The sequence below is a fragment of the Arachis ipaensis genome, chromosome B3 (assembly GCF_059453495.1).
Source record: "Arachis ipaensis isolate K30076 ecotype BB chromosome B3, ASM5945349v1, whole genome shotgun sequence".
NCBI lineage: Eukaryota > Viridiplantae > Streptophyta > Magnoliopsida > Fabales > Fabaceae > Arachis > Arachis ipaensis.
The window spans coordinates 22,995,140-23,014,102 of record NC_142438.1 but is presented as its reverse complement, the minus strand read 5'-3'; the positions used below and the strand labels follow the sequence as shown (position 1 = coordinate 23,014,102).

Here is an 18,963-nt window from a genome sequence, read left to right as displayed (position 1 = left end):
TCTCCCTCTTCTCTCCTATGGCACGTTCTCTCTCAGCCATAGTAATTTTTTTTTAATTTTTTTAGTTATTCAATCATTGTTTTTTAATATTTTGGGTGATTGTTATTGTTGATCTTGTTTCAATATAATAACAATGGTTAATTTGATTGTTGCTGGTGATCATGTTTCTATTCTGTAATTATTACTGGTTTTTTTTATTGTTGCTATTTTTTGTGCTTGTTGCTGTTTAGGTTGATTGATACTTGCTATTTAAGTTGATTGATCTTTTCTGATTAATGCTGATTTTTTTTGTGATATTTATTTTGTTGGTTTTTATTTTTGTGATCTGTTGAAGAAGAAGAAGAAAGTGTTGAAGAAGAACAAGAAAGGAATTTTTTAAATATAAAACGACGATGTTTTTCTACGCTTTTTCTTTTTTTTTTTGTTCAAAACGACATCGTTTCAAGGTTCCGATGAACGGCAAATACTTCAGGGACTACTATGAGTCCCGGAGTGCAACTTTGAAAATAAATTTGGATAATTATTAACTTGAGAGATTACTTTGAGGCTTGAGTGTAATATCAGAAACTACTTTGAGGCTTAACTCAAATTTAGTAGGGCACAAATAACTATATAAGTATATAACGCTAGGCGCTGATACATTGTTAGTGTTTGTGGTTATATTTTATGTAAATTAATCTCATTTTTTTTTATTCGTTTTTGACATTTGATGAATTTATTAATTTATTTGACAAAAGTATGATTTAATATTTTTGGACAAAGGAAAATATTTATTTATAAAATTATTATTGCACGAAATATACCAGCATATCATCGGTGTCTAATATTTAATTGAGATGTTTTTATCTTTGAAATTAAAAAATTTTATACTAAATGATTTTTTTTGTATTTTTTTGTAAATAATCAAAAATACTTTTAAGGATAAATTACCAAAAATTCCCTCTAATTATTAATTTTCTGACAAAACTATCCTTTAAATTTTTTAACAACAAAAATATCTTAAAACAATATTTCAAAATATAATGAAAATAACCAAAAAATATTTTTGATAAGAAGTATATAACTTGTGTATTTGACAAATCCTTTTAGTATTTAATTCAAAAATTTGTGAGAATATTTGGATAATTATTTAAAGAATGTATAAAAAAACAAAATTCAATTTCTAGAATTTTTTATTTTTAAAAGTCTTTTGGCCATTTATTAAAAAATTGCAAAAATATTCATATATCATAAAATTTTCAAATTTTAAATATTATAATATTTCATTTATCTAATTATACCTGCAAAATACTAATAAAATTTGATATTTGAAGTATTTTTTAAGAATTTATTTTTAACTATTGAGTATTCTTGTTGTATTTTAAAATATTTAAAAATATTTTTGTCTTTAACAAATTTAACAGGTGTCTTTTTCAACAATTTGATAATTCATGGTCTTTTTTGTGTTGTACTCTTTTTGTATAAAATGAAAAAAGAATTTATACACTTTATAAATGGTTATTCAAATATTTTATAAAATTTTGGATTAAATACACAAATTATTTATTAAATACAAAAATTATTTTTTACTTATTATTTTTTTAATATTTTATTGTATTTAAAAATATTTTAAAAATATTTTTATACAACAAATTCAAAAAATACTTTCATAGAAAATGTAGTAGTTCAAAAATATTTTTTTAAAATTTTTAGTATTTTTTTTATCAAGAACACTATTGAATCTACCGTTATCAAACCCAATTCTTTTTTTTTATCAAAGATATGAGACTCGAACCCACAACCTCTTAATTGAGTATGGAGAGACTATGCCATTTGAGCTATTATTCATTGGCCTAAATCGAGTTTGATTATCATTCAAATCGGTTAAATAATTAATTCGATTAAATTTACTCAAAATCAATAAAAATGAGTCAAGGTTGGATAAATCAATTTAGTCAAATTCATCCAAATTAGGCTAAATTATTATTTGCTTACAAGATTTTTTTCTACGAAATATATTACATAAATAAAATTAAATTCTATTTATAAATTTAAAAATAAAAATATTTTTTATTAATTATAATATATTTTTTACTTGTATAATTATTATTTTTATTTTATTTATTATAAACACTTGAAAAATATAATAAATATAAATTAAGTGATGAATTATTAAAATTTAAAAACTACGGTTAATTTAATAAAAAGTAAAACTAATTAAATGTTTCTCATAAAAATGAGAAAATAAAAATTTATATAATTATTTAATTATAATTAAATTTATTAATTCAATCTGTAATTTATCAATCGAACTAGAGATGGCAACGGGGCGGGTAGGGGCGGATTTTTGCTCTACCCGACCCCGCCCCGTCCTACAAAAAATCCGCATAAAATCCGCTCCGCCCTACCCGCGGGTAGTAAAATGTTAAACCCTAACCCGCTTTTGCGAGTACCCGCCCCGCCCCTACCCACCCCTATAATTATTAAATCCAACAAATAAAATAAAATTTTAAAAATTATATAACTATCATTTACATACATAACATAAATTAAAGTAAAAATTTATATATGATATAATATTATTAATTATTTTACTAATTATTTTATATATGTTACATATATTATATATTAAAAATATATATTTATATATATATTATATATACCGGGGCGGGTAGGGGTGGGTTTAACCTAAACCCGACCCCGCCCAAGAACCCGTCCCTTTAAAACCCGCCTCGGTGGGGGGGGGGGTAATTACCCGCCCCGAGCGGGTAGGGGCGGGTGGGTACCTACGAATTTGGGTAGTGTTGCCACCCCTAAATCGAACTAGGAATTCAGCAACACTATACCCATAAGTTCGATTGTCCATTTCCTAAAAAGCATGGATATTTCTCCAATTTGTCGAGTTCGTGTATCGAATATATTTTGGATATGATATTTATTGTAATTTATGGGATAAGTATGATTTTGGTCCCTAACGTAGGGGCTGAAAATTTTTTTCGTCCCTCGCCTTTTTTTCGCTCCAAAATGGTCCCCAAAGTTTCAGTTTTTTTTAAAATCGTCCTTTTTACCAAATATATTTTTTTATTACCAAAATACCCTTTATTAAAAAAATTATAAAATAAAATAAATATAAAATAAATAAAAAAAAAAAGAAAAAAGAAAGAAAGAAAGGGGGGATACAGAAGCGGGGGTGGGTGGGGAGAGAAGGGGGGAGAAAAGGGGGGGGAGGGGGGGAGACCCATGCCGCTGCACCGCCGCCGCCGCCCCCGCCCGCCGCTGCACCGCCGCCGCCCCCGCCCGCCGCCACACCGCCTTCTTCTTCTTCTTCTTCCTCTTCCTCCCGCCGCCACACCCACCGCCGCCCCCACTTCTTCTTCTTCTTCTTCTTCTTCTTCTTCTTCTTCTTCTTCTTCTTCTTCTTCTTCTTCTTCTCCTTCTTCTTCTTATCCCGCCGCCACACCCACCGCCGCCCCTACTTCTTCTTCTTCTTCTTCTTCTTCTCCCGCCGCCACACCCACCACCGCCCCCACTTCTTCTTCTTCTTCTTCTTCTTCTTCTTCCACCGCCACACCCACCGCCGCCCCCACTTTTTCTTCTTCTTCTTCTTCCCGCCGCCGCACCCACTGCCACCCACCGCTTCTTCTTCTTCTTCTGTGAATTCTGTTAATTGAATTTTTTTGTGAAATTTCTGGATCTGAGTTTTTGTTTATCTGAGTTGAGTTCTGGATTTTTTATGATGATTTTTTGGGTTGAGTTTTTGTTTGTCTGAGTTTGAATCTGGATATGAGTTTGAATTCTGATGAGGATGACGATGATGATGTTGATTTTCTGAGTTTTCGTTGGTGTGATGGAGATGGTGATGGAGTGACAGTGGTTGGGGGTGGTGGTTCTGGTTCGTTCTGGTGGTGGTGGTGGTGGCATGATTTTGGGGAAGAAGGGATAGGGGCATTTTGGTCCGAAGGACCATTTTAAAAAAAACTGAAACTTTGGGGACCATTTTGGAGCGAAAAAAGGCGAGGGATGAAAAAAATTTTCAGCCCCTACGTTGGGGACCAAAATCATACTTATCCCGTAATTTATTTAATATGTGTGTCTTTTTTTTATTAAAGTTATGCAATTTTATTATTGAAAATTAGTCCAATTTGGACTACAGGCAGAATTTGTAATAAAGAGAATAAAAACTTCACCCATGAGTCTTTTCGGATTCTAATGTTAAATCCCCTTCTTATTTTCCATAGTATACCTTTTTCTAGCACTTTTCTGCCCTCGATAATACTCCTCACCCCATGATGAGTTATTACCAACCTCTGCTCTTAGGAAGCTTGAATATCTATAATATTTATTCTGTAACACTTTACTGATGAGAGAATTAGGTCTAGAAATTAACCTCCAATCTTGCTTTGCGAACATGACAAGATTAAAAACCTTCAAATCTTTAAAGTTTAGTCCTTCTTGCATTTTTGTTCTGCAAAAAATCTTCCATCCGATCCATTGCATCCTGTTTTCTGATTTTTTCTGTCCCTACCAAGATATCAAATTTTTCCATTACGTGTCAATATATCAAATTTTATTTTTAATATGTATTCTTAAAATAAATTTAAAAATAATATATATTATTAATTTTCAAAAAAAAATATTTTAAATATTTTATATAATTAAAAAATATATTAAAAATAATTTAAAAATTAATTTATATTTATTATTAATAAAATATTAAAAATATTATTATAATTTATCTAAAAAATATTTTTTAATTTAGATATATACCGTATTTTTATCTCTTACATAAATTTTAAATTTTTATATCTATATATTTTATATCGTATTTTATATTAGTGCCAATATTCATACATCATAAATAATTTCAGATCGAATCTTTTGTCTAGTTTTACCAAATTACATTGAAAAAAAAAAATAGAACTTGTTGGTGGTGGCAGAGTGCGTGGAATGCCACGCGTTGTAAAGAGAGGGGGAGAAGAGAGATGCATGGACGTAGAATTTTGGAGCCGAAAATGCGGGCCCTTAAGTTTAAAATAAGCCGGCACGCACGGAACCAAGGCCCACTCCCTCGCCGCTTGTCTCGAAATTCCCGCGTGCCACGTAACTTCCCTTTTATCCAACCCTCTTTCTCCTTCCTTTCCTTTGGGCGGCGTCTCTCCTCCACAACACTACACTATCAACAACAAAAATTAAAAAAAAAAGAAAAGAAAATACTTTAAAACATTTCTCTACCCATTTAATACACCACATCACCCCGCTTTGACTCCCTAATATAACAAATCACAAAATTCCCACCATTTAAAAAAATAAGCTGGCACCGTAATTATATATACCCCATCCCTCCCACACCGTTGTAGCCACACCACCAAAGGCAAAAACATAAGCATACACAGCACGTAACTAACACTATGAAAACCCCACCTTCCATGGCTTTGAAAGAAAAGAAGAAGCCCGCCACAAAAAACAAGATCAACGGCACCGTCATTACCAACGATGGCAACAATACTAACAATAAAGAGCTTCATTACAGGGGCGTCCGTAAGAGGCCATGGGGCCGTTACGCCGCCGAGATCAGGGATCCGGGGAAGAAGAGCCGCGTCTGGCTCGGAACATTTGACACCGCCGAAGAAGCTGCCATGGCTTACGACGCTGCCGCAAGACAGTTCCGCGGCTCCAAAGCCAAGACCAACTTCCCACTCGCTTCTTCGCCCTCTCCCAACGAAAACGCCAACCTCAACATCAACAAGAATAATAGCGCCGGCGAGAGTCCTAGCCAGAGCAGCACTGTTGAGTCATCAACACCGGAGCGTGAGGTCACGCGCCGCCGCGACGTCTCGGTGATTGAGCGGTTTCCGTTCCTTCCGTTGCAGCAGCCACTTCCGCCGCCGCATCATCAGCTCATGCCGTTTGGCGTTGCCGGCGGTACGGTTGTTGATGGTGTGGTGGCTCCCGTACGGCCGGTTTTCTTTTTAGATCCAACCGTCGGTCGGGCTGAGTTCTTTGGACAAAGCTTTCCCGTACGGTTCGAACCGGGTCCATACGAGATTAGGACCGGGTTTGGAAGTTCGGCACAGAGTGACTCGGATTCTTCCTCCGTCGTTGATTGCCAGCCCAAGAGAGAGCTCAATCTCGATCTCAACCTAGCTCCGCCAATGGATGCTTAACTCCTTTTTTCCTTTTTTTTTTTTTCTACTTTTTCTAATTTTTTATACCGTACCCAGAAAGAAAAAGAAAATGCACAAGGTGTTTTTTTCCCCTTTTAGTTTTTAGTTCCGAAGATTAGTCTTCCATTGTTTTTGAGGGAGATTAAGATGTTTACACATCTTATATCTTTTGATGTAAATAAATTAGTTTACCTTTTTATTTTTAAGTAGGTTCATTTCAGTTAAAGGAACTTGATCCGAAAGCCCCTTGATCTCATAATTTTCTGTAACCTCTGATCTGATATGTAATTCTGGCTAAAGTTAATTTTCTTCCACTGTATCATGATGTGTTGTTTTAGTTAATTAATTACATAAAGATGTATTTTCGTTATTAGATGATTTGATATTTTTCATATTATTTATTGACAATTTTTCAGTTTCTTCTTGAAAAAGTCCTATTGCTTGTTTTTGTTTTTGTTTTTATTTTTTATTTTTTGCACTGGTGCAATTAATTTCAACTCTAATATAATTAATTTTTCAGGATGGAAGTTCTGTAGGATAATATACTTGTTTAGGCCGCTGAATTTTATAAACTATGACAATTGATAAGCTGATAACAAATTAATAACAAGTAAAAGAACCACCAATAGTTATGTAAACAATTAAAACTTAGCAACAAGCCAACAACCTATTCATACTAATTAAAATAAATCAGTGTGAAGTTGTACGAGACAAGAGTGTGTTTAAGGCTTAACTACGAAAAAAAATGATTGTGTATCAAGCAAGCCTGACTGAAAACGATACGATCTCAGTTTGAAAATCAAATTCTTACCTTTGCGCGTGAGGGGAAAAAAATGAAAAAAAAAAAAAAAGTGTGCGTGGTGCCGGGGCTGCTGACACTGGTACAGTTGGGGATTAGCTAGCAAAATAGTAGTGCGCTTGACTCTTCCAACCGGTGGATAATAATTATGATTATGCGGTGAACAATAGTGAATAGTTAATCCTTAATCAAGTTATTAGTGACAATTAATAATTAATTAATAAATGGATTAAGCATTTGTAGCGTATTGGTGTTGGTGCACCGACGGCAAATCGTGGCGAACAAATCACCAGATTTTGGAGTATCGTATTAGGGCCCCACAGAAAGCGCTCCGTGTTGACGGTTACGTGTCTCGTGTCTATGTATACGGTGGAAGGCACGTGTACCTCTTTTGCCGTCCAAATTAATAATACCACATTTCATGTTTTTAATTACAAATCTATTTTTATTCTGGATTTAGTTATCTACTTATCTTGTATGAAATATTCAATAATATAATAATATCATTTTTGAATTTTATATTTAATATATTAAAATGTTAAAAAAAATTAATAACTTTTAATAAAATAGTTTTTGAGATATTTTTAAAATATATGTTATCAAAATCTTTTTATTTATTTTTTCGTAAAAGCACAGCCTGGTAGTTGAATGGAAATAGCGCACTTAATTCACAACGTAAGTTTTTAATTTTAACGTCAGAGTTATTTAGGCCTTATTTGTTTGGGTGGAAAATGAATGAAAAGAAAAAAAAAAGAAAAAAAATAATATAAAAAAATTGATGAAACTTATTAAATTTTTTTTAATATTATATGAAAAAATAGTAAAAAATTTATTATATATTATTTTAATATTGTTCTTATTCTTTTTTATATATTTTATAATATTTTTTTTTCGTTTTTTTTATCTAAATATATTTAAGAAAAATGATTTATTTTTAATTTTTTTTTTATTTCTTTCTTTCTAACTAAACAAAGTTAAGAGGGTTTAGGAGTAAGAAATAAGATGAAATAAATGAGTGTGGTAGAGGGAAGGAAGCAATGTTGATGTTGGTGAATGGTGATGTTGAAAGTGGTGGCGTCAGCGGTTGCCGCTTAGGGTGGGGCCAGGTGGGTGGGTGCGTCGGCGGAATCTGTGGAGAAGATATCGCTTTCCATTCGCCTTTGTTTCCTCCCACTCTATTTTGGACACGCATGTTTCTTCTCTTTTTTTTTCAGGATTAACTCTTTTTCATGGTGATTATACGTGTCAAATAAGCAAGTATTGAAATTTCTATTTTTGGTATTTTATTATAAATTTAATATTGTATTTTATTTTAATTAAACATATATTTTAGATAATTCAACTTCTTTTCAACATACATAATATCATATCATTATTATTTAATTTAAATTAACGTGTTTCCCATTTGTTTGTCTCAAATTTTAAAAATGAGTAAATATTAGTTTTGACATTTACAAAATTGACTTTAATAAAATAAAAAATTTAATTTTAAGACACTAATAATATAAAATATTTTATGCAGTGGTCTAATTATATTCGTTTTTTATAATTATTTATATAATTAATATAAAAAATTATTTTTATTAATATGAGATTATATGTTAAATGCACAAATAAAATTATTTTATAATAATAATATATTAAAATTAAATTCAACAAATTTTAATTTTTGTGTTATGATTTCTGAGACTACCTAAAACAGTTATTTGAGTCTGAATGTGAGAGTCACAATGTGAGATACAGATTTTTTTTCTAGAGGCAGCGTTCAATTTATTCTGGTGTTAAAGTACTGTCGTCCGAATTTATGTATCTTAAGCTAAAGTATGAACACTTTGTTTTTAAACAAATAAATTCCTAAATATAATTTCTGTTAGATAAAATGGTTTAAATATCTAGAATAATTCATTTATTTTATTGAATAAAACTGATATTTAAAAGTTTATTTTATTAAAATTAATTTTTTTTTGTTTTAAAATAATTATTTATTCATTAAAAATAAAAATATGTCCTGATTTCTTTTATAATTTGAATAAAGTGATAATTATATTTTTGAAAATTTAGACTTTTGGACTAATTAGTTCTTAAAAAAAAGTTTAAGATAACAAATGGTAAACAAGTATGTCTTTGTCAATAAAAAGTGAAAAACGAAATGTTATTTACAATGGTGTATGTCTTGTTATTATCACATAAGTAAAAAAACGATGTAATTTTGGACAGTGAAGTATTTATTATTTTTTGAATTTTCATATACTCTTTATTATCAACTACTTTTTATTTATCACAAATTTTATAAAAATAAATGAAGTTTCGTTTCAAAAATTGTTATCTACATGACTATTTTTTATAGATAGACATGTCAGAATAATTAACCGTACATATAAGTATTACCGTTAAGTTTTAGTTGATAAATTAATAAAAAAGTATTAAATATCTACTGTTTGTTATCTTAAAAGATTAAATTAATATTTTTTTTAGAAACCAATTAATCCAAAATCAAAATCTTTAAAAATTTAATTGTGATTTTATTGTTATAGTTTTTACTCGTTGTAGGCTGTAGGCCGTTTTTATTTTTATATTTTGACGGGTACTAAAATGGTTTTAAAAAGAAAAAACATACAAAGGAAAAATAAGGACGGACGTAATACGTACGGCGCAGTGGTGTGGAGACTTGAAGAGAGAAAGGGGAAGGAAGAAAGATGTTAGGCGGCATCGGTGATATGTGTAGCAACTAGCAAGTAGTTAACGTGGTGGGGTCCACTGCAGACTGCGGACTGCATAGTGATTAGCGAGGGACCCAAATAAATAAGCAAAAGCTAAGGTTGCGTCTTTTGCGGACACGTGACTCCCTCCTCTCTCTGTGTCGGCGGCTATCTGGGCCGCTCCCAGCTACGCCACTCACAACCATCAATTTTTTTACTACCGCTATTTATTAATAAACAACTATATTATATAAATAAAAAAATAATCACAAATTTATTTATTTGTATCAAATATATATTAAAAATATATAAATTAATATACATAAATATAATAAATAATTTTCAGCATATATATAATATTTTAAATAAACAAACATATACTAAATCAACTTTAAAAAATTATGTATTTTTTTTTTTGGTTTTTTTGTATTTAAAAATTTAATTTTAAGTTAAAAAATGACTAACTATTATCACTTTTGGGGCAACAATTTTTAATCAAACATAATATTTTTTTAGTGGGTCAGTTAAATTATCAGATAAATTATTAAATTCAAGAGAAATACTAAAGATAATGCTATTTTTTTTAAATGCAAAGAAAAAAATTAAACAAGCCACCTATTTAACTTATGAATACTTGTTTAACCCGTTATTTTTGTTTTTGAATTAATGGAGTTGTTTAGTCCGAAATTTAAAAGAATCTGAAGCAAAAATTCATGGGTTAAGCTAATAAATAGATTGGCCCAATAAATTTAATCTATTTTGTTTCGAATGCTCAAAAAAAGTGTTTTGAGGTAGATAATATAATTTGTATTTTAATATGTACAGATTCAGGAACAGAGCTTAATATTGACAATAGGTAGCCATGCCTCCTATCCCAAAGTTTTTAAAAATTTTTAGTTTTACATATATGGTAGCAAAAAAGATTTTATAGTTAATTTGGTTAACATATTAAAATTAATTTTTTTTTATGAATTTATGGGTTCAAATCCTATTCTAAAAAAATATTTAAATTATTTTTTAAATTTTATCTTATAATATATAGATAACTTGATGATTTGATTAATAAATTTTATGTTTATAAAAAATTTTAAAGAATAAAAACCTTTTATTAAAGAGTAATAATATCTCAAATCAATCTTTAAAAAAATTTTAGTTGAACAATTTGATCCTTAACAAATTTTAATCACCAAATCAATCTGTAACTTTTTATTTATTAGAACATATCAATTCTTAGATTAAATTTTGGTAAAAAATTTGTCAAATTAATATGTATTATTATTTAATAAAGATATAATATTTTCTAAAAATTTTAAAATTTTTTATATCAATCCTTTTATATTGGCAAATAATTTAATATAAAAATTAATTTGTCTATCAAAATAAAAATTTGAAAACTGCTTTGGTAAATAATTTTTTTTAAAGATTGATTTAAAATATCACTCATTGATTAGATTAAAGAATTAACAAATATTCTTAATCAAATTTTAATTTAATTTAGTTATTGTTATAAATTTTGATTAAAAAAACCTTTGGCCTCCTCAAAAGATTTTCTCAAATTCTGCTTGAAAAGTCGTAGATTATGATAATTTTATAGTAAGATAATGCAGAAATTAATTTAGTTATGGATAAAATAATGGTGATAAACTTGAATATGAATGCATGGTGAGTTGTCCACAAATGTGGACCTGCGTTGCTCAATGACATTTTACAGGCGATGAAATCGAAAATCTACGGCTGCTGCAAAACGCAGGTTGCGATTAGGTTGGGAAGGGAATCAGGTTACGAAACGTGCCCTGGTGTCCCCTGCATGCTGACAGGAGCAGTGTTGACCAGCATTAGGATAAGCAAAACATATGTTACGTTTATCAGCCTTCCAGAACAAAATAGAAGTTGCATTTTGCAGCATTTTTAGCTGCATGCGCGACACACCGACACGTGTCATGGAGGGTAGTCATTTGGGTCCTTAAAAGCCAAAACGCAGATAGCTAGAGGAGGCTAAAGAAAAACAAAGTTACTGAAGCTAAGGAAGAGTGAAAGGAGAGTGAGAAAGCAAGAGTAAAGAGGGTTAAGAGTGAAGAAGCAAAGTGTGGGATAAGAAAAAGTATACGGTGCAGGAAGAAAAAATAGTACGTGATTTTACTAAACCGGAAGAATATATTATTGAGTATTTGGATCATTCTCAATAGGTAAGAAATTTTTTTTAATATTTAACGATAAATATATATATTTATTTGAATTTATTTATTTGTGTTGTAATTAGTCGTTATTAATATTATTATTACAATTATTATATTATTATTTATTTCTCATTACAGTTTAATATTATTATTATTATTATTATTATTATTATTATTATTATTATAATAGTGGGTATGATAATGAGAATAATTTATTAATATTTTTTAATAATAATACTTTGTAATAATTTATTATTATTTTTTAGTGATTTATTATTATTTTTCATGATAATAATAATAATACTGTTTAGTAAACAGTTTTTTTTAACAATGTTTAATTAAAAAAATTATTATTTTTTAATAATTCATTAATATTTTCTAATAATAAATAATACTGTTTATTAATAGAATACTTTTTAGGATAATGATAATATAATAAATGGTTATTATTATTGTTATTATTGTTATATTTGAGTAATTATTATTATAATTAGTATATTATTATTTGTTTATAATACTGGTTATGATGGTGAGAATAAATTATTATTAATTTTTAGTGATTTATTACTATTTTTCATTCAGGATAATGATAATAATACAGTTTAGTAAATGGTATGTTTTTAACCCTGTTTAGTAAAAATATTTATTAATTTTAATAGTTAACTAATATTTTGTAATTATAAATAATATTATTTAATAATAAAATACTGTTTAGGGTTTCGGAAAAAAAAAGTTATCAGGGTTAGTATAATAGTAGTGTTTAGGACAATAATAATAAATTATTATTATTTTGTAAATAATTATAATAAATTATTACATAGAATTTAAATAATTATAATAAATTTAACTGAAATTATATAGAATTTAAATAATTTTTTTTTTTGCAGGCTATCAAGAATTTGTTGCCTAGGAAACTTAATCCGTTAGATATCTTTAACGAGGTAGCTGCAGCGGTACTGACATTAACTGGGTTTCAACACGTTTCGCGAGTAGGTGAAATGAGAGGTCATTCTACACTACTGAGTGTCTTGGTAGAACGTTGGAGGCCGGAGACTCACACATTTCATCTTCCGGTCGGTGAAGTGACAGTGACGCTGGAAGAGGTGAGCTATATTCTTGGTCTCCTGGTTAATGGGGAGGCCGTTACGGGTAGATCAGACAGTAGTCACCAGTTTTTAGTGGAGAACTGCATTGCGTGTTTTGGTCGGGAGCCCGGTCCGCAAGATCACGTGTTGGGGAAGGTTAATCTTGCATGGGTCTGGCGGTGCAGAGACACCGAGCCGTGTGACACTCAGGAGTCTGTTGAGCGGTACGTCCGGGCGCACATTTTCTGCGTGCTCGGAACATTTGTGTTTCTGGATAAATCGACCACTTCATTGAACTCGAAGTTTCTACCGCTACTTTGGAATTTCGACTGGATTTCATCATACAGTTGGGGAGCAGCCAGTCTGGCTCACCTATACAGATCGTTGTGTCGTGCATCACGATACAATTGTAAAGAGATGGATGGCCCACTAATACTACTTTTTGTTTGGGCGTGGGAGCGTATGCCGCTCCTGGCACCTATACCCCGCGATCAGTTCGGCGATGTTGGTTTTTCACTTGCGCGACGGTATTGTTTCTTATTATTATTATTATTATTATTATTATTATTCTGTTTTTTGTTAGGTGGAGTCATTGGCGTCGACATACAAGATATATACGGAGGCATACTGCGCATTTTAGGCGAGGACTCGACGACATGGGAGTCGAAGATGAAAGTTGTAATCATTAATGTCCAATGTTTTTATTCAGAAGAATAATTTTTCTAATCGGCCTCTTGGTAACTAATGTGCAGTCTATCATGTTGCACTTTTGTAACGAAATGTTTATTTATTAAAAAGTTACATAACGAGGTTACATAAAAAATAACATATAATTGTGAAGTACGTCATAACAAAGTTACATTCAAAAGCTTAACCACTAATGACCTCCAGCGGAGCTTGGACCTGCGCGCTGAGGACATCGGCTGCGGCTATGTCCCTCGCGTCCACATATAGTGCACCGGCGAGGACCACGCATATCCCGCGAATCCATCTCATTCAAGTAGCGGGTTGACTTCGATCTTCATTTTGTCGTGCGCCTCAATGTCCAGTTGGCGATCACCTTCGCTCCTTCATATCTATCCCACGTAGATGGGTCACCCATCGGAACAAACTCATCTCTGTACACCTTGCAAATTTCAGACATCTTGTACACGTCGTGCACGTATACTTGCCAATCAAGACGCTGGTTGGTGCAACATGCAAGCACGTGGCGACATGGGAGTCGCTCGACCTGAAAATGGCCACAGTCGCAGTGTCGTTGCGCAAGGTTAACAGTGTAAATGGTACCATCTTGCATTTCGCAAACCTCAAACATCTCATTGCGCCTGTCAAACCGGTTGATCACAATGTTTCCTGCACGTCGAAAGCTTTCTTCAACTCTCTTCGTTGCAAATTCTGAATATGTGAATCCGTTGCGGAGACGCTCATGAACCTCGGTATTCTTCCGAGTGAACAATTCATTCAGCCGATAGAAAGTTGACTGGACAATGGCAGTCACAGGAAGGTTGCGTGCACCCTTCAGGACAGAATTTATGCACTCTACCAAGTTTGTCGTCATATGTCCCCAACGATGACCACCATCGAATGCCAACACCCATCTTTCAACACCGATGTCATTGCACCATTGATTATATGCCTCACCCCGCTCTTTAAGCCTTTGGTAGTTTTTGTTGTACTCTTGTTCCGTCCTAGAATAGCCTGTTGAACAAACCATTTAATCATAAGCAGATGCCACAAATTTACAATGAATAGAACCAGAACAGCGAGTTGAAATACCTGTGTTCCCCACGAGTTTATGCAAATATGGAGCCTTGAACCTCCTTAAGAAGTTGGACCCGATGTGCCGGATGCAGTACATGTGCCACGCCCTTGGTGGTGACCATGCACCGTTACTGCGAGCTATTGCAGCGTCGATGGAGGTATGGCGGTCAGAAATAATACCCACACCATCAATGGTAATAATATATCTCCGCAAATTGGTTAGAAAAAACTCCCATGCGTCTGCCGTCTCACCCTTGACTATCACAAATGCAATAGGCACAATGTTTTGATTCCCATCTTGTGCAACCGCTACCAGAAGTGCACATTTATATTTTCCGTACAGGTGCGTGCCATCAACCTGCACCAGTGGCTTGCAATATCTGAATGCTACAATACACGGATAGAAGCTCAAAAAACGCGGTGCAGAACTCTTACACCTTGAACCTCCTCACTCTCACGGTAAACGGGGAGTGTTTTAATTTGAACACGAGACCATTTTCACCGTCATTGCTTTCAACCATACTGGCAGAGTCTGGTAAGAAACTTCCCAATCACTGAAGACCTTTGCGATAGCTTTCTGCTTTGCCAACCAAACCTTGTGGTAACTCACAGTATAGTTGAACCTGGATTGAACTTCTGCAATAATAGACTTCACCTTTATCGAGGGGTCTGCTTCGACCAACGGCCTAATGGCATCTGCAATTGTGTCCGAGTCCAACTTGGCATGATCTTGTGAAATCGTGCCACAGTGCACGTGTGCTTGCCATTGTATCTCCTGATCTCCCAACAAGCTTTCTTTCGAATCAAGCTAGCTCGGATAAGCCAATCGCACCCTGCACCATACCCCTTGCATTTCGCATAGAATGTCTGCGGCTTAGACTCATACACAGTGTAATCAACTCCTCTAGAGATAGTGTAGTTTTTTATTGCAGATATCACCGACTCTCTCGAACCAAATTCTATTCCGACACTAAACTCGCCATCTTCTGCCGCAGCGTTGCCTTCACCTACGACATGCGCACCACCATCAGTCAGACAAGGAAAATAAAATAAACACTATAGAAAACTTGAGTTAATAATCATAACATACCTTCGGAGCATGCATGGCTTCGAGATCTAGAGTCTGCATAAAAGACGGAACACCAAACGGGTGCTGACTTACAATCGCATTTGCTAAATTTTGCACCGCCGAATTGCCTGCCAAGTCTCCGTCATCGTTTTCGTCATCGACTTCATAGTTAGCTTCGAACTCCTTTTCACTATCATTATTATCTTCTTTTCAATCTACATCCCCGAGCTCATCAACATTGACCTCGCTCCTCGCCGACCGCGCCCAACCCTGACTGCTGTTCAAACTCAACGTACAACTCTATCATCGGCACGTGAAATCGGGTTTGTTGATAAATACACAACATCTGCTGCATACTGGCATCATTAGTGATGGGCAGTATTTGAAATTGTATTATCCCACCAAATACTTGCACAGGACTTCTGTATAAAAGGTTGCTCACCCTTTTCAAAATATGGCTTTGAATGTTATTACAAAGTCTATTTTGCAACTCGACAAAACTTATGTATATGAAAAAGCAAATGACAACGGACATCCACAAACAAAAGTCACTCCTTCATGTGTGTTTGGTATAACCTCACCGTTATAATATACTCGCAAATTTGCAATATTTTCTATAACTTCAACCTCACCTAATCCGACCTTTTTGACACACCTAATTGCCAAAAAACTAAGGACTACAACATATGTACAAGAAAGAAGAATATGATGATTAGAAGTGAAGTGAGGCCATTTGGGCGAGTCTTGCTTCGTATTTATAGGTAGGTCTCTTTATTAAAATATTTTTTTTTCACAAAACGCAACCTGCGTTTTTTGTTTTCCAAAAAAATAATCAGACACTACAAAAAACGCAGCCTGTGTTTTGCATTTTCCAAAAAAAAAGCTGATATGCACACAAAACGCAAGATGCGTTTTGTTATTCCGAAAAAAAAAAAATATCATACCCATCAAAAAACACAGGCTGCGTTTGGGCTGAAACAAAATAAAAAAAATTTTGAAAACCATGCAAAAACAAAACGCAGGCTGCGTTTGTTTTGTTTCTTGAACAAAAAAAAAATGAGCCAAAAGTAAAACGTAGCTTACGTTTTAAACCTGACACCATAGCAGGGAAAAATTTGTCTATATGTCCATTTCATTGAACAATACCAATATTTGTTCCATAACCAAAAAAATGAGCCTAAGATAATGTCTCAAATGGTCTTTAAATTCTTCAACTCGTATTAATTAAGTCCTCTACTTTTTAAAATAACCAAATGTATTGCCCACTTTCAGAAATTCAATCTCCGTTGATCCAAATGTCACTAGCCGTGTTTAGGGTTGGAAGTGAGTCAAGTTAGCTCATGAGCCAACTTGAGCTCGATTTGTTAATAACTTGATAAGTTGAACTCGTGAGCCGGTGAGTCGAGTTTGAACCTGAAATTAAGCTCATAAATTAAATGAGCTAAGTTTAAACTTGGATAAGCCCAACTTATTAGCTCTTGTGCTACTTCAATTATATATATAATATTAAAAATATGGATTAAATGCATATAGGATATTCGTATTAATAATTTAATATATAATAATAATAATAATAATAATAATAATAATAATAATAATATATAATTTCACATACATATTAATGTTCTTAATTATTTAAAATTTTATAGTCATTTTTTATATATAATTTTGACGTAAGACATAAATAAAAGATTTATAATTGATAGATATACAATATATAAAAGTTATCTTTTTAAATATTTTTTAATATATATAAATTATAATTTATTGATATAAAATTATAGATTATGTTTCTATTATTTGAGTCAGCTCGTGAACTCGTGAACTTTCGTTGAGCCGGGCTTGAGTTTACAATATAGACTTGATTATTAATGAGACGAGTCGTGAGTCAAGTTTAATTTTCATGAGCCGAGTTTGAGTTTGGTCTATCTCGGTTCAGCTCGACTCACTTCCAGCCCTAGCCGTGTTAACGCTGTTGATGTGTGCAGTTTAGCGCTAATTTGGCACTTTGCTAAACGACGTCGTGCATGGTCTAGGGTCCAACTGCAAAGTTTTAAACTGACTTTTTGGTGGGAAGAGAAGTAACGGTGGAGCACCCGAGCTCAAGAATGATTTGGCCATGAGGGTACTCTTCTCTCCGTTGACCAGTAGCTCAACATCAAGCTTGAGAACACTCGCGTCGTTGACCAAGACAAGTGCCCCCATATGGTATGTTTCTTTCTCGGGTTTATTCCTTTTCCGTCTTCAATTTTAAGGTTTATGGGGTTTTGCATTGCAAAAACTTTGAATTCATGCTCAATGAACTTTTAGTATTATAGTCACTGATATTGTTGATAATTTCTGTTAATGGTTGGAATTTTTTTAACATTTATTTAATTTTTAGTAAACCATATTGAGTATTCTTTCAAATTGTGTATTTTAATATTCTGCCAACCAAAATGCTTAATGAAGTGTTAAATCAATAAGGTGATTTTTGTGTATTTGAATAAGATTATTCTTCAATCGAATGTGTATTAGTGTGCCAAAGGTTGATTAATTTTGAGATATAGATTTGGCTGTAGGTGAAAGTGAATTGCAAAACCTTGTTTGAAGGGAGTTTTCTTATTTAAATAGTCAGATCATAGAAGTGAAGAATAAGTAGAACTAATGATTTATAAGGATTATGGTCTTTAATTTTCTTTCTTATGTACAGAGAGGGATATAAGTTTCTCCTTTCAATTGTTCATGTTGTAGTATTATGGTTCGACTCCTTCTATCTGTTGTTTATATTTATGTGAAATTTTTATTTATTTTATTGAGGTTTAGCCATAGTACAAAAGTACAATTGTTACTACATGAGTTATGGATTGGAGGTCATAGGTTAAAATCCTGCAAATATTTTTTTGCTTGCTCTGGTAGGACTGTGTATAATCTTTCAAGGGCACATCAGATGAAATTTTAGGATCTATTGAGTTCTAATTGAGGGTGAGCCTTGACACACAATAAGATTGTTGTATTGTGATAGGTTATTGGTTCAGATTTGGAAACAAGCTTTAAGTTTGAAGGGGTAAGATTTTGTCCATCTGCCCTTTTTAGACTACACCAAATAGTAGCCTCATGCACTCGGATATTGTATTGGGTTCCAATTAGAACTTTAATATGAGATTGTGTATTCTCTACTTTGTTGATTATTTTGAGAGCCACGTCAAGTTTTAAGGTTGTTTGTTATTTTATCACTTCTCTTCTACATT

General features: G+C 32.4%; 3 protein-coding genes across 3 annotated transcripts; 2 read left to right on the top strand and 1 right to left on the bottom strand.

Annotated features, from left to right (window-relative positions):
• The first annotated feature begins 5,039 nt into the window (after positions 1-5,039).
• Positions 5,040-6,462, top strand: LOC107629835 (ethylene-responsive transcription factor 9). Its single transcript, XM_016332748.3, has one exon. The coding sequence runs from the start codon at positions 5,388-5,390 to the stop codon at positions 6,141-6,143; it is 756 nt and encodes a 251-aa protein (XP_016188234.1). The 5' UTR covers positions 5,040-5,387; the 3' UTR covers positions 6,144-6,462.
• Positions 6,463-12,816: 6,354 nt separating this feature from the next.
• LOC107632614 (serine/threonine-protein phosphatase 7 long form homolog) lies at positions 12,817-13,907 on the top strand. The gene is made up of 3 exons (XM_016336281.2): positions 12,817-13,430; positions 13,487-13,540; positions 13,862-13,907. Exons 1-3 carry the CDS (start codon positions 12,817-12,819, stop codon positions 13,905-13,907), a joined length of 714 nt encoding a protein of 237 aa, XP_016191767.2.
• A 17-nt stretch (positions 13,908-13,924) lies between these two features.
• Positions 13,925-16,040, bottom strand: LOC107632615 (uncharacterized). The gene is made up of 6 exons (XM_088506810.1): positions 15,977-16,040; positions 15,755-15,787; positions 15,429-15,671; positions 15,158-15,360; positions 14,680-15,022; positions 13,925-14,601 (listed from the first exon to the last, which is right to left on the bottom strand). The coding sequence occupies exons 1-6, from the start codon at positions 16,038-16,040 to the stop codon at positions 13,925-13,927; spliced, it is 1,563 nt and encodes a 520-aa protein (XP_088362936.1).
• Positions 16,041-18,963: the final 2,923 nt, after the last annotated feature.